Source organism: Macrosteles quadrilineatus, unplaced genomic scaffold (assembly GCF_028750875.1).
Source record: "Macrosteles quadrilineatus isolate MER2022 unplaced genomic scaffold, UCM_ALF_1.0 Scaffold_5__1_contigs__length_97177068, whole genome shotgun sequence".
NCBI lineage: Eukaryota > Metazoa > Arthropoda > Insecta > Hemiptera > Cicadellidae > Macrosteles > Macrosteles quadrilineatus.
In genome coordinates, this window is record NW_026542598.1 from 56,255,038 (window position 1) to 56,280,228 (window position 25,191).

The window sequence follows — 25,191 nt, forward strand, 5'->3', positions numbered from 1 at the left end:
TGTGTATTGTGCTATGTGATGTGAGGTACTTGGCCAACCTGGTCAAAGTAAATTCCAAACTTATTATGTCATAAGTGAAAGGGGTCATTTATGTCCAAGGTAATTATGTGATAAATAATTAACTTACATAAATTCAACCTGACAATATATGTACAAATTTGGCCTATATTTTTTGACACAGTTTCTTAAACTTTGATTGGATTCCAATTTAAGCTAGGCCTACTGCTTGTCAATTTTAAATGTTTATTTTAAAGTTAGTCCTGAAAATATAGGAAATTGATTTAAAATTCGGTTAATAACTTACTTTATTTAAATAAACATATAAGATTGAAAGCTCATGCACCCTTCAAACATCTTATTCTTGCAAGGTCTTAGCTTCTTCCATGGACATACAGTAGCCTATTCAATAGGTCAGTGAGTTTTTGTGTGCTCTTAGCCTACTCTGTAGCCTACTTAGATAATGGAATAAAGTATGAACGTGTTTAAGTCAAACAAGTACGGTACCAAATTAGGCCCAGCTTTCCTTGATACTCAAGGTTTTATATAAGTTATTCTGACTTTGAAGTTAGTTAGGCTTTAGCGCTGATCCTAAGCAGTAACACATCTGGACAGATCATCAAAGCTAAACAGGCACTTTGCATTCATTTGGCTTAAAATAAGCACCCAAGTGTGTGTTGCTAAATTATTTAGAATTTTCTTCAACAAAGTGTTTTTAACCCTCCAAAGGTCCATAGTTTAGGCCTTAATGTCCACCTAGTTTTGGCCCCTTTGCAAGGTTTTATTAAAACGGATCTGAGAAGCTTAAAACAATGTTAATTCTAATTTTCTATATACCTTTTTTTTGGAAAATCATGGGCTTCAATATTATATATAAAACATAAGGAACATTTTTTCAAAAAAAAATTTTTAGGTAAAAAAAATATAATTTCGAAAATTTAAAAAAAAAAATAAGTTCACGCTCAATGAAATTGTATAAATTATAGGCCTATAAATATTTGAAAATAGCCACTTTGTTCTAAATTTAATGAGGATTACAAATATATAATCATATAGCGAGGTAAGTTATCAAATAAATAAGTTATGAGCGAAAAACGGATTTCAGTACATAGCGTTTAGCTAAGAATGCATAGCCTAACCATAGCTAGGAATCTGGCTGATAATTTACATCAATATCACTACCTACTTCTTCAGGATCATCAACCAGCACTTCAAAACCACTTAAATCTTCTTATAATGCACCACGTATATCACTACTTTTGATTTTTAACACTAAAACAATGATAAACATAATAAAACACATCAGTCATCGGTCCGAGGTTAAGTAACCTGTTTACTAATATGCACGTCAGCTGTCTGCTAACAATTACGATCGGCTCAGAGAACAAACAGCGCTTAGAGACAGACCTTTAGAAAGCTTAGAATCTAATGAAAAGAACGATACCTAACTCGATCCAGTTCAATCCGATTCAGTCAGTCATAGAGCCTTCGCCGTAAACGATGTTTGTGCGTCTTAAACTAGACGCGTGACCCTACACAAAGTGTGTTGTGCGTCTATTTTTTGACGCGTGACCCTCGGAGGGTTAAGAAACATTAAGAGTAGGCCCTACCGGATGACAAAAATGGGAATGAATCCAGATGAGATTTTCTAAGTAGGCTAGCCTAGATTTTTTTCAAAAGGTTTATCCAACCAATTAAAATCCGCAGTATAAGCTACTGACAGCTCAATAATCCAAGTTGTTTTTTAATTAAATGAGCCATGTGTGTTTACTTACGAACCGGTCCTATATTAATTGCTATGCTATGAGTATAATATGTTTTTAGGAGACATTAAGAGAGGCAGCTATGTCTCCTCCCCTGCCACAGTCGGCCACATTGGACGGCCTCCCAAAACCATTTGTTGGGGCTCTTCGTACATTGTTTGACATTATGGATGACAAAGGAGCTGGTTTTGTTAAATTTTCAGGTAGGGTACTGTAGCTAAGAATTGTTTTGTTTTGAATGAGTTTATTTACACATTAATGTTACCTACCTACTACACTTGATAAAGTGGACTAAATTTTTTCATTACCGTAGCTGTAATTAATTAAACTAAAGCTAGATATAAAACCTAAGTGATTACCTGAAGATTAAATTCAAGCATATGGTTTATTCTCATATGTAGGGGTCTTAACAAGTACCTACTCTAAACATTAGTATCGTAATACCATTTTGTGTTGCCCTATGAGGTAGTTTTTACGCTTTCAATAAGTGTCTTCCCTGCATACAATAACCTTCCATTGACAATCATTGCAAAATTTAGCGTTTGCAGTGTGTTCTCCTCAGATTGTATGAAGTAGCCAAACAGCATAATCACTCGGTCTCTTAACACTGTGTATCACGTTTCACCTAAAAGTACTTAACGGTAGATGTTTCAAAGAATGATTTAGTAATGACTGCGCTTTTAGAAATCGAAAGACGCTGGCAGGATGATGGGACGAAAGGTTTGCCAAAAGGAGTGATTGAGAGTCTAAGGAAGGTGACACCACCAAACGGCCTACTGTCATTCGAGAGATTTTGCGCTGGGCTCAAGATTTGCCTTTTGCGCAACCAAGTGGAGAGCAGACAAAACAGACAGAACAGCGACACACAGCCAATCCAACCTGCCAGACCTCCATCTGCTCCTATCTTGGACACTGACAAGCCGCAGTGGAACTCCTCCAACACAGCAACGGTAACCAGAAGTTATTATCAAACGGCCAATAATTAAATGTAGTTTGAAGTCGAATAGGCCTTATGATAGGCTTACCAAATATACTAAGTGAACCTCTACCTATTACCTTGTACCATACCTGTCAATATCCTTAATGGCTAGTAAGATTAGCACAGTGAGACTGTATAAGTCTGCCTCTTGTCCTGTTGATTATAGCTTGGTGGTGGAGTGAAACCTTATTTAAACTTAACTACTACCGGTAGTGGGGGTCCAATCAACCTATCTTTAAATCCACATCATTAGTTGTTTGATTTTTCAGAGCACTCTTTGTTTTGATTTTTACCAGTTTCTGGTATTTAGGTTGTTAATTATGATTGATAAAGGGTCTGTAATGCTTCCATCTTAAAAAAATTTGATTTAACAAATTTAGTTTGACCCATCACTAATACCTTAAGGTGATTTTTTTAAGTGTACGTCGGGCTCTACTTGAGCACAAAGCAAGGCTCTTAAAGGGAGCAAGAAGTGGAATGTGTAAGTTAAACTTAGCCAACATTGTCATGAGATACATCATACCTGGCTAAAGCTTTTTACTCAAATAGGCTTGAGTCTTTGATCAGTTCTGTCAGTTTAAGGCATATAATACAATTCCACTAGGCCTTATTATAAAAAAAATTCAAGACCCAAAACCCCTCTAAGTTTAGTGATAAATATTGAAACCGTGATCAATAGTTCTCTCCACAGGTTCGGCCCAACAATGCGATGCCTCAACAGAGGACGCTAAGTATGCCTCAGTTGCCTGGTGACGGTGGAGGTGGTGGTGGGGGGGTCAAGCCAGTAGCGCCACTATACGGACCTCCCAAGCCCCCTCGCACTGGCGCCGGCCTGGCCCCGCTCCCTGCTCCCGTCAAGGACAAGGCAGAGATACGCTCAGCACTGCACAACTGGCAGCTCGGCCTACTGATGGGTGACACCAGACGCAGTGTTGGAGATGGTAAACCTGCAGGTGAGTGGTTTGACTCGGTCATTCTCTGACTGTTAATGACAAGTTTTGAAACTAAATAAACTTGAAAGAAGAAATTAAACGAAGTGAGAAATTTGTTACCTTAGGTAGAAAAGTTACAAACGTAATGGCCATTTCTTACACTTAACCTGAAATTTTTTGCATTTCTAACAGGGTTTTTATGATTGATTATGCATTGTAAGGACCCTGATCCCTCTAGTCCTTTAGTGTAAATAAAACTTTTCCTGTAACAGGCCTACTGTTGCATAAACAACTGGAAAAGACAGGACAACTAACATACATAATACTATCTTCAATAATATCTAAGCTAATTTAATTTTGCCTTTAAGTTGTGGCTGATAGTTTATTGTTTCTATGAACTGTTTTGGTTGCACTTGAGACACAATGGGTGGTGCAGAAAGTGAAGTTTTACAATAGATTCTAGCTTTGGCAATTAATAGAAGTAGACATCCTACTCTCCTAAATATATTCTATTTGAATAAATAATTGGCAACAGGTGATTTATATGGATGGGATGCCTACTTATATATAACTACTTATATAGACTGGGACGGTGGTGTTGTCCTGTAAATCCAGCTACTAGGAGGAATTGTGGACATTTATAGGCATGCATTGTGGATGCGATACTCCCTGGTGTGGATTAACGTCTGCACTAGTGAGTACTACGACGATCCGCAGTACTATCCTGATAATTAGACCAATTCGTTAATTTCAAAGCAAAATGTGGTTCAGATTCCACTATAAACTGTAGGTCCCTAAGTTGGCATTGGCTGTATGGGCTATTAATATTAACAGCTGTGTCTAAGGAACATGTCGACCTTAGTCACTAACAAGATTACAAGATCGCGCCACTCATCCTAACCTCATCTCCATTAATACTTGGCTTAAAAAATCTACGTTCTTATGGTTCCCAATTTATAAGAAAGTATTAAAGTACTTCAGAAATCAGAAATCAGAAAATCTTTATTGTTTCATATTTTTTTACAATCTTTTACACAGAGTACTTAAGAATAACTTAGATTAACTAACTCACACACTTATTTATAGCTATGAAACAATTCATCCCTAGGTCAAAGACCTGTTTGGGATGTTCTATTACGAAAAAACACATATAAAACAGCTCAAAAGATGGGATCACCGACACCAATAAATGTTACACTCTAAAGCAATTCTAAAAAAATAACATTACTAAGCTTCATTGTTAAAATAGGACTAAATACCTTAGACCTGATAAATATGAAAAAACTGTACAAATAACAAGGGAGAGTTTAACTAGATGCATTTAGAGTATAAAAACTATGTGGTTTAGAAGTAATATGTTGATCATTAAAATATAGAAATAAAATAATATGATAAATTGGGAAATGGATACACGTCATAGATAAACTTGGCAACAATTTCGATAATATGCATTAGAATCGTTGGAGGATAGAAACATTTTTGTGAGATAACAAAATCGTCTTTTGTTGAAACACGATTTTATATCAATTGGCAAGTAATTAAAGAAAGTTGGAGCAAGATAAAGATAAAAGTTTTTAAAAGCTGTTGAATTTGGTTTAGGGACTGACACATTGAAACATCTTCGAAGGGTCAACGCCCGAGATCCTATATTGTGCCGGTCTTCCCCACTTTTATCAAAGAAAGCTTTTAAAACTTTAAAAATATACAAATTTTTAAATGTAAGAATTTGTAAATCTTTAAACAATTGTTCAGAGTGTTCGAATTTTGTTTTGTTTGATATTATGCGGACAAAATACTTCTGTATGGTTATTATTGGTTTAAGGTTTGAGTAATATGCTCCTCCCCACACCTCAATCCCATACTCGATTTTCGAACTTATCAGAGCATAATATATAGATTTCAAAACATTTTTCCTACAGATTGGCCTCAACATATAAAATATCCGGATGTATTTCAGTAATTTTTGTCTAACTGCCTCAATATGTATTTTCCAAGATATCTTCGAGTCAACATTTAAGCCTAGATATTTAATTGAATTTACCTGTTCAATGTCCGCACATTGGCACTGTATATCCATTTTACAATTTAACGAATGATATTTTAATGGCTCAGCAAAGCTAAGGTTACGAGACAAATTGAATATTATATACTTTGTTTTAGGACTCATGACCATAAAGTGTTTTGTGAACCACACTCTTAGCATCTTTATATCAGCTCGCATTTCTAGTCTAAGCTGTTCTAGATTTGAACTGCTGTAAAACAGTGCAGTATCGTCAGCAAACGCAACTAGTCTGCCATTGAATACACCTTCACAAAGATTATTTACATAAATAAGAAATAATGGTCCACTTGTTTGATTATTGTTAGCATGTTTGAGACCCCACCAGTACAGCAAACATTTATATCTAAAAATTTGTCTTTGTTGCCAGCCGTAGCAGAACCTCAGCCTCAACCGCACAAAAAGACGAGCAACAGACGACGGGAGCCTCGCAGACACACCTTGCAAAACGGCATCGACTACAACATGGTGGGTTACTGGACCTAATAGTGACACAATTGCAGTCTTCTGCATTTAATAGTGATACGAATTGAATTTCACTGGGTCTACACCAGGGTTGTGAAAATTTAAATTACCAAAGAATCTAAAAAGACTGCAAAAGTTCAAATGTTTTAAACTAATGCTACATTTAGTTTAATGACAATTTCGAATATTTTCAATTTGAGTTGATTGTTAGTCTTTCAGCCTAATTAGTAATTAATTGATCCCTCATGTTGATTTGTGAGGTACCAAATTTTAAGGGGGTTAAAAACGTATTGCTAGTCAACAAACACCATTACTTACCCGATTTTTATCCACAACATCCTAATCCTAGGCCTATGTGTTGGCCCTAGCTTGGGCTATGGGCCAAAGAACGTAGGCCTACTTTTGATAACAGTGAAGTACACGAACACACCCACAACTACATATTTATTCATAATAGCACTCCGTTTCACATAATAAAGTTAAAACGACCGATTTTACGAATATTTAACGCCGATTACAACATCACTTAACCTCAAAATGGTGTTTGTTGACCAACGACAGACGACAACTAGACCGGCTCAACAGGCGAATCCCCGATCAGCTGTTGGCTAGTTTCCGAAATCGCCACCGCAGCGCTTGAGCCGCGGCCGAGAAAATCGGGATTTGAGCCGGACAAGAATTATTCGCTGTTCGACCGTCGACTCGTTAACGAGAAGCCTCTTCGCACAACGTAACTTCGTCATACGATATCGATTCAGGTTAGCTACGTTTTCAGACTTTCCTACTTTCTTTTAAATATTCTTTTTCCAACATACGCATACTCGTCTGCCATTTATTTTATCCGTTTACGTTCGATTATAATTTTCTAAATTTTATTAACTTAGTTCTTGCCGACTCGTACAAAACCCGCCAGTTCCTGCCTGCCAGTGACTAGCGGTGGATATTTTTCGGCTCTTTTAAACCAATTGGCTATTAAATTACGTTAATTCGGTTCGTTTCACGATTAAATTATTACTTAAGTTACTCCAGTTAATTCGACGTTTTAATACCCCGAGACTCGTCGTCTGAGTTCTAAACCCCGTCTTTGGCGGGTGAAAGAATCGAGTCTTGGGAGCAGGCTGAGTTGAATAATCAGCTACAAAAATTAGTATTAAATTTATTTTAAACCACTCACGTTAAATTATCCGTCCAATTATATTAATTAGGCCCCGACGACTCTGTAGGAATTGCTTTTTACATTAGATTCGATTTTATTATCCACCACCGTCTTTAGCCAGATAGTTTACAGTTTAATACGAGTATTTATATCACATTGGCTTAAGATTGAATACTCGTCGGCCCTACAGAGTCATTCTAAAAGTTAGGCAAAATTCTCCAAAACACGTTAGCGAAGGTGAGGATGAAATAGCTCCTACTGAGCGTCTGCAGGATTTCCTGAGCGCTTCTAGAGCTCTGAGCCTTCGATTAAATTTTAAATAAATTGATCAGTCAAAGCCGTGACACCTTCGTATCGACCCCTGGATTTTTCTCGGCTCCTTCTGAGCACTCCGGGGAAGAAATTTGAGTGTGGCCGGTTCTAGGGGTAGGCCTAGCCTGACTTGGTGAATACTAGTTTATTCCCCCCCTAGAATTTTGCGTCCCATCTCTGGCGCCCGAACATTTGGACTTGAAAACACGGTTTTGGACTTTGAAATTTAGACGAAATGACTGGAGAAACAAAATCAACGACTTCGAGTACCCCGACGACCATTGCCCGACCCGATACGCTACCGATCGGCCACGTGACGATATCCACGGTGGGAATTCAAACGTCAACGACGACCACGACCACGACGACGATCTCCCAAATACCTTCGACGATGGAGAGCATCCCGAAATCGCCGTTGGACGACCCACGCGTCGGCTGGATTCATACTCTGAGCAAACAGCACCTGATTGCTGAGATGACAAAATATCAGCTAGATACTGAGGGTAGCGTCGCCGAGCTCCGCAAACGTTTTTGCGATTATTGGAAGAACCCGTTGGGAAGCATCGGTCAACCGATGAACCCGACGGCGATCGCGGTATCGGGGCCTACTGCCTCTACAGCCTACGATACACAATTTCGACCACAGTGGCTGGCACCTCCTTCAACGCAACAGGAGATGGCCAGCGTTCGAGAAATGCTGGGACTCCCACCAAACGCCGATTCTGAGTCCGTTCGACGAACTCTCGCGACGTTGGTGAAGCTGCCGGCTAACGCCCCGTCACCTGGTCAAGATATTGCGTCACGTCACACACTTTTCGGACCACTGGCGGAACACGACTATCGTACTACGTTTGATAGACCCAACGAACGGCCAACAGCTTACCCGACGACCTACGAAACGACCCTGCCTCGACCGTACGCCTTCCAGTCGCAAACCCAGACGTCTCGTTACGATTTCGGCGACCGGACAAACCACTGGTCACAGCCCAACCAGGACCCGTGGACGTCACGATTCCAACCCGGCTTCTCAACCTCACGTCCAGACAACCCTAACCCGTGTGGTGGGACGAGAGTGGGAGACGACACGCCGTCGTTGTGCAATCGGGTTCGCAAGTGGAATCTGCGGTTTGACGGCAAGAAGGACCCGGTATCGTTTCTAGAACGTCTGGAGGAGTTGGCGGAAGCCTACTCGATCGACCTCAACGAAGTGACGAAGGCGCTGCCGGAACTTCTTCACGGCCTGGCTTTGCTTTGGCACCGTAACTGCCGCGGTAGTTGGCGCTCGTACGGAGATTTTAAACGCCAGTTCGAGGATCAATTTCTACCTCCGTTGTACCATCAGGACCTAGACGACGAGGTAAGGCGACGGACACAAGGCGAGCGCGAATCCATTCGGGACTACGTCGTCGCGCTCTCAACGCTGATTCGGAGGAGCGGTACGTTCTCGGAGCAAGGCAAACTTGACCTCATCTACCGCAACATGCGCCCGGAGTACAAATTAACTATACGTCGTGCCGATTTTTGTACTCTGGAGGAGTTGCTGGAGAGAGCTGAGGGCTACGAGGCATACGTTCGCAGCCGGCAGACCTTCCGTCCGCCACCACCACCTTCGCTGTCACTGATTCCGGAGACCGCCTACGTTCGCGATCGGAAAGTCGACCGGGTCTACAACAGCGCGGCAATTGATCGCTTGTCGGACGACCATGCCGAGGAATCCGAGGTGACGGCCAGGTCTCGACCTGGTAAACCCTTGGAGGACGGCCGCAAGAGAACTACGTTTGCTCGGTCCAACTCCCGTGACCCTTCGCCACGAGACGATTATAGGCGGAGGCGGACGCCCGACTCCACGAAGACCAGATCACCCAGTATCGCCGGACCAACGATCGGCAAACTCACGGCAATTCGTGTGCTGGAACTGCGACGAAACCGGACATATGTTTCGCGAGTGTCCGAAGCCCAAGGTCCTGCGTTGCTACCACTGCAAGAGGGTAGGTATCTCCACGCGTCGGTGCAACTGCGTCTCGGGAAACGGCCATCGGGTTCAGTCTGCGGGAGGTCGCCTGAGCCCCGTAGAACGAAACGCCGTACGACCTCCGAGGAGTGGAATCGCTGGCTCGGCTTCATAACGGAATTCACTGGAACCGTCAGCCGCGAACGCGCCCCCAGAGATGACCGACCCTTCGTCGACGTGGTCATCTCAGGTGTGACGTTCAGCGCCCTCGTCGATACCGGCTCGTCGGTCAGTCTGATTGGAGATCGCGCCGTACGTCACCTTCGGGCGTGCGGCAGCGTACCCGACCAGGCTGACGTCAACCTACGTATGGCCAACGGAGCGAGTTGCCGTGTCTCGGATCGATACAGAGTGGATGGTGAAATCGCGGGCCAGACGTATTCGTGGGATGCCCTACATGTCCCGAACCTGAGTGTGGAGGTGGTACTCGGCATTCGGTGTATTACTGACCTCGCTCTTGTCAGTGTACACACCGCTGTACGAAACCTCCGCAACGACGACGTTCCCCCGTCCTATCCAGTAAACGCCCTCGAAAATTTGACCTCCGAAGAAGACGCGAGACTCACAGAATTCCTGGAACGCGAACTACCACTGTTTGACGACGTTTCGGGGAAGACGGCGTTGGCTGAGCACACGATACGGCTCAAAGAAAACGCCGCTCCCGTTAAGCAACGGTATTATCCCAGGAATCCCGCGATGCAAGCTATCATCGACGAAGAGGTGGCGACGATGCTCCGCGATGGTGTTATCGAACCATCGGATAGCCCTTGGAGTTCGCCAGTCGTGCTGACGAGGAAGAGCAACGGAAAGTTTCGGTTTTGCATCGATATGCGTAAAGTCAACGAGTGCTCTGTCCCCGACGCGTATCCGCTGCCCAGAATCAACGCGATTCTGGAGAAACTACGGCCGGCGAGGTACATCAGCACACTGGACTTAAAACAAGGCTATTGGCAGGTGCCGTTAGCGAAGGAAAGCCGACCGATCACCGCGTTCACCGTACCCGGGTTAGGCCTATTCCAGTTTACGGTAATGCCCTTCGGACTCCATTCCGCCGGAGCGACCTTTCAACGCCTCCTGGACAAGGTCATCGGTCCGGAGCTTGAGCCGAAGGTGTTCGCCTACCTCGACGACCTCGTTGTGGTGTCCGCCACGTTTACTGAGCACTTGCAGATCCTCCGGGTGGTCTTCGAACGCCTTAGAAAGGCTGGCCTACGTTTAAACCCAGAGAAGTGTAACTTCTGCAAAAAGGAGCTCAGATATCTCGGACACGTCGTCAACAACGAGGGGATATCGACCGACCCAGAGAAGGTCCGTGCTATCGACGAGTTCCCACGACCTACGAACGGCAAAACCCTTCGAAGCTTTCTCGGTCTCGCGTCCTGGTACCGTCGTTTCGTGGACAGGTTTGCCCAAGTAACCGCCCCGATGCGACAACTGTTGAAGAAGAACGCTCGGTGGCTGTGGGGCCCTGAACAGGAGGACTCGTTCGAAGAACTAAAACGACGCCTCACCTCTGCTCCTGTCCTGGCCTGTCCCGACTTCTCGGTCCCGTTTGTCCTCCAGACCGACGCGTCGACCATCGGTCTTGGAGCCGCTCTCACGCAGAACCAAGAATCCGGCGAAGTCGTAATCGCTTACGCTAGCCGACTGCTTACGGACCAAGAGAAGAACTATACAACGACGGAGTTAGAGTGTCTTGCGTTGGTTTGGGCGACCCGAAAATTCAAGCCGTACCTCGAGGTTTACAAGTTCGTCGCCATAACCGACCACGTCGCGCTGAAATGGCTAATGAGGCTACACGAGCCTAGCGGACGTCTAGCGCGGTGGGTGATGGAACTTCAGCAGTACACCTTCGAGATCAAGTACCGGAAGGGCACCCTGAACCGCGTCGCTGACGCTTTGTCGAGGCAACCCGTGACCAACGAGGGCCAATCGGGCCTGGTCGCGGTGAGTCACCTCACATCGGAGGTGACAGACGCGCCTCGCGAGCGACGCACGACCAGACGCAGGGAATCGACGAGACCGGAAAACCAACCGAGTGACGCGATGCAACCCGACGAACGCCCCAACGAAGCCAACGACGTCCCTCCGACTGATTGGTACGACCGGTTGTACGCAGCTGTGACCGCCAACCCACGACGCTATCCGCGATATCAAATCGTGGAGAACCGCCTTTACCGAACCTCCCAACGCCATGGGAGTGGTGGTAGGCTGTCCTGGAGAATGTGCGTTCCTCCAGGGCAAGTAGAGGCGGTACTACGACAGAACCACGATGATGCTACGGCAGGACACCTTGGTGTCAAGAAAACACTTTGCCGTGTAGGGCCCGAATATTTTTGGCCTGGATGGCGTCGGGAGACGAAAGCCTACGTGAGATCCTGTGATGCATGCCAAAAGTACAAGGTGGCGCAGACGAAACCGGCAGGGAAGATGTACTTCCGGGCTCCAAAAGGTCCGTGGTACACGGTGTCCGCCGACCTAGTGGGTCCGCTACCCAGGTCTGGCAAGGGCCACCGCTTCCTGCTGGTGATCCAGGACACGTACAGCAAGTGGGTTGAGCTATGTCCTATCGGGTCGGCAACGGCCAAGAACGTTGTCAGTAAAACTAAGGAGATGCTCCTTCGATACGGAGCACCTGAGTCCATAATCACCGACAACGGGACTCAGTTCGTTTCGAACCTCTTTAGAGACCTGGCGACGGATTGGGACATAGCTTTCACAAACACAGCTCCCTACAGTCCGCAATCGAACCCGGTGGAACGAGTCAACCGCGTTGTGAAGACCATGATTTCTCAGTTTGTGAAAGAAAATCATAGGTCATGGGACGCCCATATCGCCGAACTCCAGTTCGCCATAAACACCGCCGTCCACGATTCGACGGGTTACACGCCGGCGATGCTAACGTTAGGCCGCGAACTCAGAGTCCCGAAAGCTGTCCGAGGGAAAACGTTGGAGGCGACACCCGACGTTGACGGACAGCCAACGCTCGCCGAAGTCCACGACAGACGAACGCAAGAATTCGGACGCATCTACGAGAAGGTCCACGCCAACCTCAAGACCGCCTACGAGCAGCAGGCAAGGTACTACAACCTCCGCCGGCGGGAGGTGAGGTACCGCAACGGCGATCGCGTGCTGCGGCGGATTCACACGCTGTCTTCCGCGGCCGACGCCGTGGTCGGGAAGCTCGCCCCCAAGTTCGACGGACCCTGCGAGGTTGAGGAGCGGCGTGGGGCCAACCTGTACACGGTTAGAGACGTGCGCACGGGGGTGTCACACGTGGTTCACGTGAAGGACCTGAAGCCCTACCACCAACGTTGAGGGCCGACCCCTACGGATGATTCAGAAGTTCTTTAGTTTTATCGTTCTTTTATTCGTTTTTCGATTTTACGAGAGGTGTTTTTATACCAGTTGGTTTTTATTTTCGTTCAAGAAGTCCTTTTTATTTTGTTTTCAAGAAGATTTTATTTTTTCATTTACTTTTCCCTCTCGTACACGACCTCTTCTTCACGACGCCGTTTCTTCAGCTGCCCTTTTTCGAGACCCTTTGGACCATCCCCCTCACGTTAGAAATCTTTTTTTTTCTCTTTTTTTGTGAAGTTGGTGTGAGGTACCAAATTTTAAGGGGGGTAAAAACGTATTGCTAGTCAACAAACACCATTACTTACCCGATTTTTATCCACAACATCCTAATCCTAGGCCTATGTGTTGGCCCTAGCTTGGGCTATGGGCCAAAGAACGTAGGCCTACTTTTGATAACAGTGAAGTACACGAACACACCCACAACTACATATTTATTCATAATAGCACTCCGTTTCACATAATAAAGTTAAAACGACCGATTTTACGAATATTTAACGCCGATTACAACATCACTTAACCTCAAAATGGTGTTTGTTGACCAACGACAGACGACAACTAGACCGGCTCAACAGGCGAATCCCCGATCAGCTGTTGGCTAGTTTCCGAAATCGCCACCGCAGCGCTTGAGCCGCGGCCGAGAAAATCGGAATTTGAGCCGGACAAGAATTATTCGCTGTTCGACCGTCGACTCGTTAACGAGAAGCCTCTTCGCACAACGAAACTAACTTCGTCATACGATATCGATTCAGGTTAGCTACGTTTTCAGACTTTCCTACTTTCTTTTAAATATTCTTTTTCCAACATACGCATACTCGTCTGCCATTTATTTTATCCGTTTACGTTCGATTATAATTTTCTAAATTTTATTAACTTAGTTCTTGCCGACTCGTACAAAACCCGCCAGTTCCTGCCTGCCAGTGACTAGCGGTGGATATTTTTCGGCTCTTTTAAACCAATTGGCTATTAAATTACGTTAATTCGGTTCGTTTCACGATTAAATTATTACTTAAGTTACTCCAGTTAATTCGACGTTTTAATACCCCGAGACTCGTCGTCTGAGTTCTAAACCCCGTCTTTGGCGGGTGAAAGAATCGAGTCTTGGGAGCAGGCTGAGTTGAATAATCAGCTACAAAAATTAGTATTAAATTTATTTTAAACCACTCACGTTAAATTATCCGTCCAATTATATTAATTAGGCCCCGACGACTCTGTAGGAATTGCTTTTTACATTAGATTCGATTTTATTATCCACCACCGTCTTTAGCCAGATAGTTTACAGTTTAATACGAGTATTTATATCACATTGGCTTAAGATTGAATACTCGTCGGCCCTACAGAGTCATTTTAAAAGTTAGGCAAAATTCTCCAAAACACGTTAGCGAAGGTGAGGATGAAATAGCTCCTACTGAGCGTCTGCAGGATTTCCTGAGCACTTCTAGAGCTCTGAGCCTTCGATTAAATTTTAAATAAATTGATCAGTCAAAGCCGTGACACCTTCGTATCGACCCCTGGATTTTTCTCGGCTCCTTCTGAGCACTCCGGGGAAGAAATTTGAGTGTGGCCGGTTCTAGGGGTAGGCCTAGCCTGACTTGGTGAATACTAGTTTATTCCCCCCCTAGAATTTTGCGTCACAGATTGATGCAAAATGTTAAGTGCAGTGTTTGCTAATGTTAGGCTGGATTTAAAAAAATTAATTATTCAGTGGAACCTTGATAAGAAGACCCTCGATAACAAGCCACCCTTGATAACAAGTGGAATTTTCAAATCCCCTTGAAATTATTTTATCCCTAAAGACATGTTACTGCAAACAGTGCAAACCTCAATAAGAAGTCAATATTGATAACAAGTCTTATTTAATAATCCCTATGAGAGTCTTGTTATCGAGGTTCTACTGTAGTTGTGATGTTTCGGTTGCAAATTTTATTGGTTGGGTTTCAGTTCAGTTTTGTTTGATTAGTTTTTGGTTATTATAAATAGATAAGATTGGGACCATCTTATATTTTAGACTAAGCCACTTTAATCATAATTTTCTTTGTGCAAGGTTTATCGTTGGTGATAGTAGGTTTATTTTATTGCAATGTTAATGGAAATATATTGTCACTGTTTAATCCCATACACTCATCATGACTATTAATAATTACCTGAAAGCACAAAAAATACGTCAAATAACACTTGTAATAATATATTTACACTCATACTGTTTACTCACAAGCCAGTAAATACATATAAATCATGGTAAGTGGTGATCGATTTTGATTGGACACTCCAATCATAATCAGACCCAATAGGTGATCGCGAGTGTCCAATTGAAATCGATCACCACTTGCCATCTTTTATATGTATTTACTGGCTTGTGAGTAAAAAGTAAGTGTACCGGTAAATATATTATTACAAGTGTTATTTGACATATATTTTGTGCTTTCAGGTAATTTCATAACACATACGATGCTGATAAAGAAGTTTTTTTTAAATAATTAACATTTTCTTGTATGGTTGCCAATAAAACAAGTTTTAAGTTTTGGTATACATACAAATGTGCATTTAGCATACATAATGTCATAATGAATACGAATAATCAACATAATCAGTGATCTCGGCAAACTTTTGGGTATCCCCTGTGATCGCGATGTCATCATTATCTTATCTGGTGATTTCAGCAAAATTATCCAGAAAATCTCTCATGGTCTTGTAGTCATTTTCCACCATCATGTCAAAATTCCAAATATCTCCCACAGTCATGTGGACATCATCGTCCTCTTCCGCGATCATAGCAAAAGCATGAATATCTACCGTGGTCTTTTAGACATCATCGTCACCTGCAATCGCAACATGATCTTGTACGTTCTCGATCACAAAGACATTGCAATAAGTCTTGCAATAGTGGGAAAACTATTGTGCAGCATCTGATTAACCAAAACCGACATTTTCCATCATTTTACAGTTTTTTTTTCTTTTTAACAATTGTTAAATTCAAAATATCCATCTCTTGTTGAGTTGTGAATGGGTTTTAAACCAGCAAAAGTTTCTAACTTTTCTCTAGATTGAACTGGCGACCTTGTGATTGCCAATTTAACCCTCAGCTACTCAGCTGTTTGTAGCTTGATTACGCATTATATTTGACCTTTGATTACTTTGAAGAGAAATCGAGGATGGTAATATTGTTTGTGGTTGTTGTGCAGCTGAAGCGTATGAAGGCTATAGAGCAAGAGAAGGAGATCCTGATGATGGGACTTGCCGCTGTGGAGAAGGCAAGAGACTGGTACCTCAAGCAGGTGGCCGTCGTCAATGACAAGATGAAGTATCTTGGCCGCATGCCCAACAGCATGGTAACTACCAACTCCCATGTGTTTCTGGTGAAAATGTATAAACAAACAGTACTAAGATAAATTTTGGATTGTTCTTATGTGACCAGCTGTTGCATCTATGGGACTATGGGTAGAAACCGGCCGTTGCATAAGTGCGCCGCTGGTCCATATGAATGAAAAATGTAGTACTATTGCGGTAGCAAACATCTTAAGGAGATATTTTTGAGTAAATCCAATCAGGCAAAGGGAAATTCGCTTAATCTGCAGGTTTGCTGCGGTGGGGCAATTTTTTAATGTAGCATGTATTTAAAAGTATATATTGCACTTATTCGTGCTGTAGCCTATACTATGTGGAATAAATGTATTATTTCCTTCATTCATATCATGTTGAGACCAATCGTCCCATAGAGATGAGAAATTGCTGGACTATTTGTGAATGAAGTAAGGAAAATGACGTTGGTCTATAATAAAAACTAGCTCGCCTGGCTGCAACGGGAGTATGTTGGTTTACTAAACATTTATCTCATGTTGTCATATACAGGATCACTGGAGTGAAGCACATCATGAGAGGTTGGAGCTACAGAGAGCTCGAGTGTTGGAGGTTAACAGACACTTGGCTGTGTTGACTGAGAGTGGAGGTCTGCCTTTACATATGAACCTGGCTGTGGCTCACCCTCCCCTGCCTACACACCTCACTCGGCTCAAGCAGCAGAACGTACTGCTCACAGAGGTATCAGATAGCATACTTACACAAATCCACCCAGAAAGATTCAAACTTTTATTTAGTTACTCCCGCAGATTGTCTGCGCTAACACATACCACATTACCAATGGTGTCTACTCTCCAGGAAGTCCGGGAAAATAAGGAATCCCACAGGGGTTTTAAATAACCATGAAATATCCTGGAAAGCTCCAGGAACTAAACCAACCCTTTGGAGTCCTAAACATAGCAGTAAATAGAATTTTTGGACCTTTCCGGTTAATTCACTACCACTAGTTTAAGAGCAATAGATTATTAGCAATAGAATTGGTAGTGAATTAAACTTTGGTTAGGTTAGTCCTATACAGTTTAGTATAGAGTTAGAAAACCTAACCTAACGTAAACACATTCCACTAGTGGTAGTGAATTAACAGAAAAAGGTCAATTTTTTTTTTTTAATGCCTAAAAGGTAATGAATATCAAAATTGCAGGTTAGATGTGTTATGTAATAAAAATTATGATTTCTTTAAAACAATCTTAAGATTTTACTAAATATAAAAGCGGTGTAATGAAGCTAACCAAATAAAAAGGAGGGTTCCGATAGTAGTACTTAATATTCAGGAATTTGTCTTTGATTCTCTAGGAAAACTTCTTGTATTTGATTTGTTAGGCATAAGCCAGATTTAGTCTCTGAAAGCATAAAAATTGTGAAATCTAAAAAGGAATATTCAAGTCCAAGCATTTTTATTTTAGTGTTTTAGGTGGATGTAAAACAAACATGGATTTTGTGGACTGGAATAATTTGATAGTAGGCCTATGCTTGCGCGAGATTATCCAATCCTGACATAGCCGCAATTCTGACATAATCCGTTTTGGAAATGTATTCACCAAACACAGAGAGTGCTAGTGTTTAAAATTACACTTACTACCTTATTTTTGTCAACTGAGATAGTTAAACGGTCATTAATGAGGCTATAGATTACAAGACTTTGTCCTTTGAAATGAAATGAAAATCGTGGCCCTTTCTTACACTTAACCTGACATTCAAAAATATAACAAAATAATATTACATTGGGATAACTTAATCTAATTAAACATAAAAATATTTAACAATTTAAGTACCTACACTTCTCAGAAAAAAAGAAGAAAAAACATACAAATTTAACAAATAAAAAAACACATTAACACACTCTCGCATACACGCATCAGCAAACACGCAAAGAAACAGTAGCCCTAGGACACGCCAGCCGAGACCATCTTCTCAAAGTAGAGCTTTTTCAGTCCTTTGAGTTTGACTTGGTTTAAAAGTCTGCATATTTAACTGAAATCAGTAATTTATATCAGCGTAATCTGTCTGTGGCTCACTTAAACTCTGTCCATTCCAATGTATAGTTCGGCCAAAGTTTCTGTGCGCGTGACCAGATCTGGTCGGGTCTAGGCGAGGGGATTGGCAGGGGTACTTTTGCGAAAACGTTTGTGTCTTGCTACTCACTCACCCCTACCCCAGCACTGCCAATAACCGGTACCCATATGTTTTAGTTCGGCTAGTAGTGACCCCCCCGAACATCTATATTATGTTTTGAAATTCATGAATGCAATCGTCATAGTTTAAATTTGTAAATGTCTACTTGCTTATGACAAACAACAGGTGGAATGGGATTTTTTTACGATTGGAGACAGTTTTAGGCGTTAAAAATTGCTTTAGAAAGTCACCAAATTACTTGAAAATATAAACATTTTCCTCTTACACCCCCCAAGCCCCCCTTGACAAGGTCCTAGAACCGCCACTAACCTGACCCCTCCCCCCCCTGAAAGTTTGCCAATCAGCTTATGAACTTATGTCTGGTTATAGTTATAGCTGAAGTAGTGGTTGTAATTATAGTTGTAGTGGTTATAGTTATCGTCCGGTGATAAGCCAAGTGGTTATACTGCTCTTCTTCAAATCTAAAGGTTGCTGGTTCGTTTCCAGACCCAGATGCTATTTGTCATTGGGCTATGAATTAAATATGCTATCTAACAAAACGGCCGACATTATAATCATACAGTAGACTCCCTCTAGTTCGGCTTTGGTTGGATCGGCCACCGGATGGTCCGGCCCGGTCTCAGGGGGACAAGTCATATCGTCACGGGTGAATGACCTTCGACTTGAATGTTTAGTTTCCGGCCATAGAAGTAAACAATTCATGTCAGTTTAGTTGACGGGTGCTTCTATGGGTAATTTTTGCACATTACCTATGTAAAACTATAATACATAACCTCAAAAATACCAAGAACATTTTATAAATAGTTTTTCTTCAATCTAATATGTTGAAGTATTATTAAATATTTTGGACCATTTTTATTGCGGTAGGTTCCCCCATTATTGTTTTAGAAATACCACGGTTTATTTGACAAAAATAAATTAAAGCAAAACAAAGAAATAGCCATTGTTAGCTTCAAGGTCAAGCTATCCACTTGCACTGACAATCATCTGCTCTTTGCACAACTGTCTGCTGTGTGCTTGCTAACTCACAACAGTTTGTGATTGGGTGATTAGTAACCATGGCAACTTGTTGAATGTGTGGATGAAGAGAAACCAAAGAATGAATAGAAGGACAAAGAAGAAAGAATAAGCGGTGTTTTACGTCATCCATTGTTATCTTTATCCTATTTTAGGACAGTCGTTTCGTTATTATCTTTAAGACTAAGTAGGCTTACTATGATTTTATGCTGTTTTATGAGTTATCTAATGTTTTTATCGACATTCTTATATGTTCTGAAACAACATGTAGTAGTAGACTATGCTGACTACGATAGCAGTAGCTTGCAGTACTAGACTTTCTATTGTTCTGTTCTTTACGTGATTTATTGCTGTACGTATAATGTTGTGTAATTTTTGTTTTGCTTGAGTAAGCGTGATTTTAAACGTTACAGTTTTTATTACTAAACCGAGGTTAATGACTTAACACATCACGATTGCGCAATTTGTATTTTGATTATGTAAAATGAAAATTAATTATCACATTAACGTCCATTCTATACAGTATTAGGTGTTTTATGGGTATGTAATAAATGTTTATCCGTGATCTCCCCCCCCAATTACCCCGGATAATTGAGGTTCTACTACATCCGGTTAGTCCGGCCGTTTTGTAGTCCGGCCAGTGGTCCAGTCCCGAGGTGGCCGAACTAGAGGGAGTCTACTGTAGTTACAAAACCAGAGTTTGGACCGTTCCCTGACAAAACATAAAAAAAACCATTGGTAGAAAACACACAAAAATCAAACTGTATTGTACTGAAACCTTTAAGTAAAATAGGCAGACTCAAGTGCTGTTCAAAAATTGTGTCTTATCCCTGTGCAGGAGGTTGGAAAGAAGAGCGAGCGCATCTCAGTTTTGGAGCGTGAGAAGGCTGCGTTGCTGCGTGAGTTGTACCAAGGACAGGGACGAGCGCCGCTGCGTCGTAGTGATGCCAAGCCTGATGCTGCAGCCTTCATGTGACCATCACATTCAACTAGCTTAGTTGGATATTAACAGTGCTTCAATCATAGGGTCTTATTAGTTTACCATTCTCTTAGCATTTTACAATACCATAACCTTTAGTAACTACTGTTCTGTACTTGTGTGCTATATCACTGACTTTTAAATGCTGAAGTGGACATCCGAATAAGGACCAGTTTTTGCCAATTTTTTTGTTCAAATAGAACTCATTTGAATGAGCCTCTAACAGAGTTAACAATAAATTGTCCTTTCAGTTTGGCTTAGTTAAACATATTGTGTATTCAAAAGAAATCACTAATTGACTTTAGAACACTATCGGTGGCTCTATTTGAAATACGTCAACTTTTATTATAAAACTGGCAACAGCTTTAACGCAGGAATGGGAGTTCTACTCCCGTAAATAGTTGAAGTTTATACTTCTTAAAACTATATTTGGTGCCAATTTCCAACCTATGTATATATTTCCTCTTACTCATAAAATACCGTCCATTCATGAAAATACATGTAATACAATTGATTCTCTGTTGCCTAAGAGCAAAATAATTTATTTATGATGAATCAATTAAAATTATTAACAGGATTTAAAACTTTAGACATCATTTATTCTTTATTAAATAATTTCATGGTGACAAACTTACATTTTCTCAAGTTTATTATTAAATGATATGGTGCTTTGGTTATTGGCTGTTAAACAGCCATACTATAGTAAATTCATCAGTTAACTAGTTTAGTATGAGTGGTAATTTGGGTTTTCCTTTACAACATAGGAAAGGAAATTTCTGTGTTGACACTAATTTAAAAATTGAATCAATTACATTGAAATACTATGGTGTCTTAAAATATTAGCTTCTTTGCAATTTGCTAAGCTCTGTGTTATTTACATGCAAGCCTGTTCGGAATTTTTATTTTAATAGTGATGATATCTCTTTGTCCCATAGCGCATCACATTCAAACCGCGGGCCTGGGCATGTTGGTATGTCTTACTTACTCATATTTTTAATATTTTTGTATATAAAGTCTGCATATGTAACTTTATTTTGTATATAAAGCATTGGTACTTAATACTGGTACTTAAACTAAATTGGTATTTATACATCTATTTAACCAATGTGACTTTGTGATATTTTAAGTAAGATGTATCCAATCATGTTTTAGATAGGCCTACATATTTAAAAAAAAAATGTATTACAGATCCCTGCTGGGATTTAAAGGATAAATAATTAGTAGTAAAAAATAATGTGCCAAACAATAATTATGACTATGACATTTTGTACAAAATTATTTATTTATTTAGTAAAAAAAAACTTTACTACAGTATCATAATAATATGTCAAGTGACATTAACACGATTTGTATTCTGAGCATATCTGTGAGGAGCAAATTCAATTCAAACATGTCTACGAAGGCCGTCCAAAGTAATCCCCGGGCAGTGATTCCAAACAAAAAATTTCTTAACTAAAAACAGGTTATCATTATATAAGAGTTTTAAACATCCCTAAAAACAATAATACCCCCGCCGCAACAAACCTGCAGACTAAGTGAATTTCCATTTGCCTGATTAGATTTACACTAAAATGTCTCATATCAGGGAATAAAAATATCAAATTTTTATTCGGTCCCTAGTTTAACGAGTAGGTCCTGGGTTTAGATCTCAATTTACAGTTGTAGTAAAAACAAAATTGACATCGTAGGCCTGTGTTGAGAATAAGAAATACTGCGGATGTCACTGTATTATATATTATTTTGGGTAGCTGTGAATAGAAGTACAAAATATATCAAATAAAAATGCTGTCTAATGTACTTTTATTAATCCAGATGGAGGTCTTAAAAATTGTAGTTGTGTATACTGTTAATTGAGCTTGATACATTATTGCATTGAATTCCTTTGTACTAAAAACCCTTTCTTAGCAATATGGAATTGCCCCTAAACATATGAATTTTACTGAACTTCAGGGGCACTCCCATGTTGCTAAGGGTGCACATGAAAAGAGCCCAAAAACTCAGGCAGACGCTTGAAAAGCGCCCGGACCTCCAAGGTCCCTCCCAGGACGGTGCGAAAAGAGCCCGGGCTCTTCCTAGAACTTCTTCAAAGGAGAAAGAACCAATAACACAGTTGAAATACATGTATACAAATATTAAAAGATACACTTTAAAAAATTACATGATTAAAATATAGATTATTAAAAGATATTTACATTACTAAAAGATAGTCTATTTACCTAACCTAACCTAACCAAACCTAACTTAACCTAACCTAACCCAACAAAACACAACACTATTTCAGAACACGAGTCGACGTCCTCCTCCTCAGGTACCTGTGGAGACCCGGGTTCTTTCCATGCTTAAGATTAGTGAACCTTTTTGGGGATTAAAATTTCGGGCTCTTTTCATGTGCTCCAGTTGCTAATGGTATGAGATTTAATGTCTGATTGTATTCGATTGTTCGTTGATGTCTTCCAACATTAATATATTGTACAACCTTGCTAATCTGGCACTTGCAATACTGTAATTCTGTGTCAGTCTATGTTTGATAAGTTTATCATACAATTAACTATCCACATATGTATATTTTGATACCACCTTTATACCCAAACCAAGCCTTGTTTAGGGGAATAAGTTTTATTGAAACTGGTTGTTGTTTTTTTAAACTCTAGTAGTAAGTGTGTCTTACTTAAAATGTTGCTGTGTTAAACTCAATTTACATTCCTATTTGTATTTGTCAGATACTGTTAGTTCTTTCATAACTGTTCATTTTAGTACATTTATATTTTGTGTTTGGTAAGTTTTAAATGTATTTCCTTTTTATATGTTTTAACTTAGTTTGGTGCCTTTTTTACATTTTAAGCATCTTATGTATATCAATATTGTTAGCTTTGTTGTTAGATTTTTAGAATATTTTAAAAACTTAAAAGATTCTCAAAACATAGTATATGATGATTGTGATATTTTTAGTCAATTTGTGCTTGTATACAAAAGTCAGTGTTGTTTGCACCTTTTAAAACAATTATTTGCCATTCTTGTTGTGCTTAAATCTTGTTTAAATAGTTTTTAATTTTTGTTCCATTAAATATTTCTAAGTTGCTGAATTAGTTTGTGTTTGTGTGCAGCACACTGGCTTATACTGGGTGTGGTTGCTGAAGTTTCTGCTAAAAATCAATTTATCCAGTTTTGTTTTGTTTAGTGTATGTTATCATGAAACGCACTATTGTTATATAATAACTAGCTGATCCGGCGAACTTCGTATCGCCTAAGTTATAGGTTTCCCCTAAGACAGACCGATGGAAAGAAAGTACCGTTACGTTTAATTTTCAAGATGATCTCGTTCGCATCGCTCAATCACGTCCTGGTTGAAGTTCGTTCGCTATGCTCACTCACCTTTGGGTTGGAGCTCGTTCGCTACGCTCACTCACCTTTAAGTTGGAGCTCGTTCGCTGCGCTCACTTGCCTTCAGGTTAGCTCGTTCGCTACGCTCACTCGCCTCCAGGTTGAAGTTTGTTCGCTACGCTCACTCACCTTTTGGTTGCAAATTAGCTGTTGTCATAAATGTAAAAGAAATAATAGTGCTGCACCCTGTTGGTAATCCTTGTAACTTTAATGCTATTGAACATCATAGAACAGAACCAACTTGTTTAATTGAAACAGCTGTTAAGATTCATTAATTCCATTTCTCATAAGGTTAACATGGGAAACTCCAGAGCCACTGGGGCGGAGCCCTTTTAAGAATTTCAAAACGGGAAATAGTTTACGTCCGATTCGCATACCTACAGAATTTACACACCAAATTTCATAACGATCGGTGAAGTCGTTCCGGAGGAGTTTGCAGACAAACACTGTGACACGAGAATTTTATATATTAGACTAGCTGACCCAGCGAACTTCGTATCGCCTAAGTTATAGGTTTCCCCTAAGACAGACCGATGGAAAGAAAGTACCGTTACGTTTAATTTTCAAGATGATCTCGTTCGCATCGCTCAATCACGTCCTGGTTGAAGTTCGTTCGCTACGCTCACTCACCTTTGGGTTGGAGCTCGTTCGCTACGCTCACTCACCTTTAGGTTGGAGCTCGTTCGCTGCGCTCACTTGCCTTCAGGTTAGCTCGTTCGCTACGCTAACTCGCCTCCAGGTTGAAGTTCGTTCGCTACGCTCACTCACCTTTTGGTTGCAAATTAGCTGTTGTCATAAATGAAAAAGAAATAATAGTGCTGCACCCTGTTGGTAATCCTTGTAACTTTAATGCTATTTAATTGAAACAGCTGTTAAGATTCATTAATTCCATTTCTCATAAGGTTAACATGGGAAACTCCAGAGCCACTGGGGCGGAGCCCTTTTAAGAATTTCAAAACGGGAAATAGTTTACGTCCGATTCGCATACCTACAGAATTTACACACCAAATTTCATAACGATCGGTGAAGTCGTTCCGGAGGAGTTTGCAGACAAACACTGTGACACGAGAATTTTATATATTAGATTAAGATTTTAATTCTAAATGTATTTCTAAACATATCCTACATTTCTAAGGATCATTCTAAGGGTCTGCGGAAAAACTTTTTACTTCGGGTAAAGAAATGTTGACCTTTGGGCTGTGTGCCAAAATCGGGTTGTTTAGAAAGTACTGATTTAAAGATAATAATTGTTTTACTACAATCTGTTTAGAAATATTGTTTGGAAATGACTCT

At 40.9% G+C, this 25,191-nt stretch overlaps 1 protein-coding gene across 1 annotated transcript; it reads left to right on the top strand.

Moving 5' to 3' along the window:
• On the top strand, positions 1–23,821 carry LOC128994390 (suppressor APC domain-containing protein 2). Its single transcript, XM_054418931.1, has 8 exons — positions 1–99; positions 1,822–1,963; positions 2,445–2,710; positions 3,431–3,692; positions 6,101–6,198; positions 16,214–16,360; positions 16,881–17,069; positions 20,377–23,821. The coding sequence occupies exons 1-8, from the start codon at positions 91–93 to the stop codon at positions 20,512–20,514; spliced, it is 1,251 nt and encodes a 416-aa protein (XP_054274906.1). The 5' UTR covers positions 1–90; the 3' UTR covers positions 20,515–23,821.
• Positions 23,822–25,191: the final 1,370 nt, after the last annotated feature.

Coding starts and splice junctions, on each gene's coding strand:
- LOC128994390 (XM_054418931.1), top strand. Junction 3,693..6,100: donor TGGAGATGGTAAACCTGCAG/GTGAGTGGTTTG, acceptor CTTTGTTGCCAG/CCGTAGCAGAACCTCAGCCT. Junction 17,070..20,376: donor AGAACGTACTGCTCACAGAG/GTATCAGATAGC, acceptor ATCCCTGTGCAG/GAGGTTGGAAAGAAGAGCGA.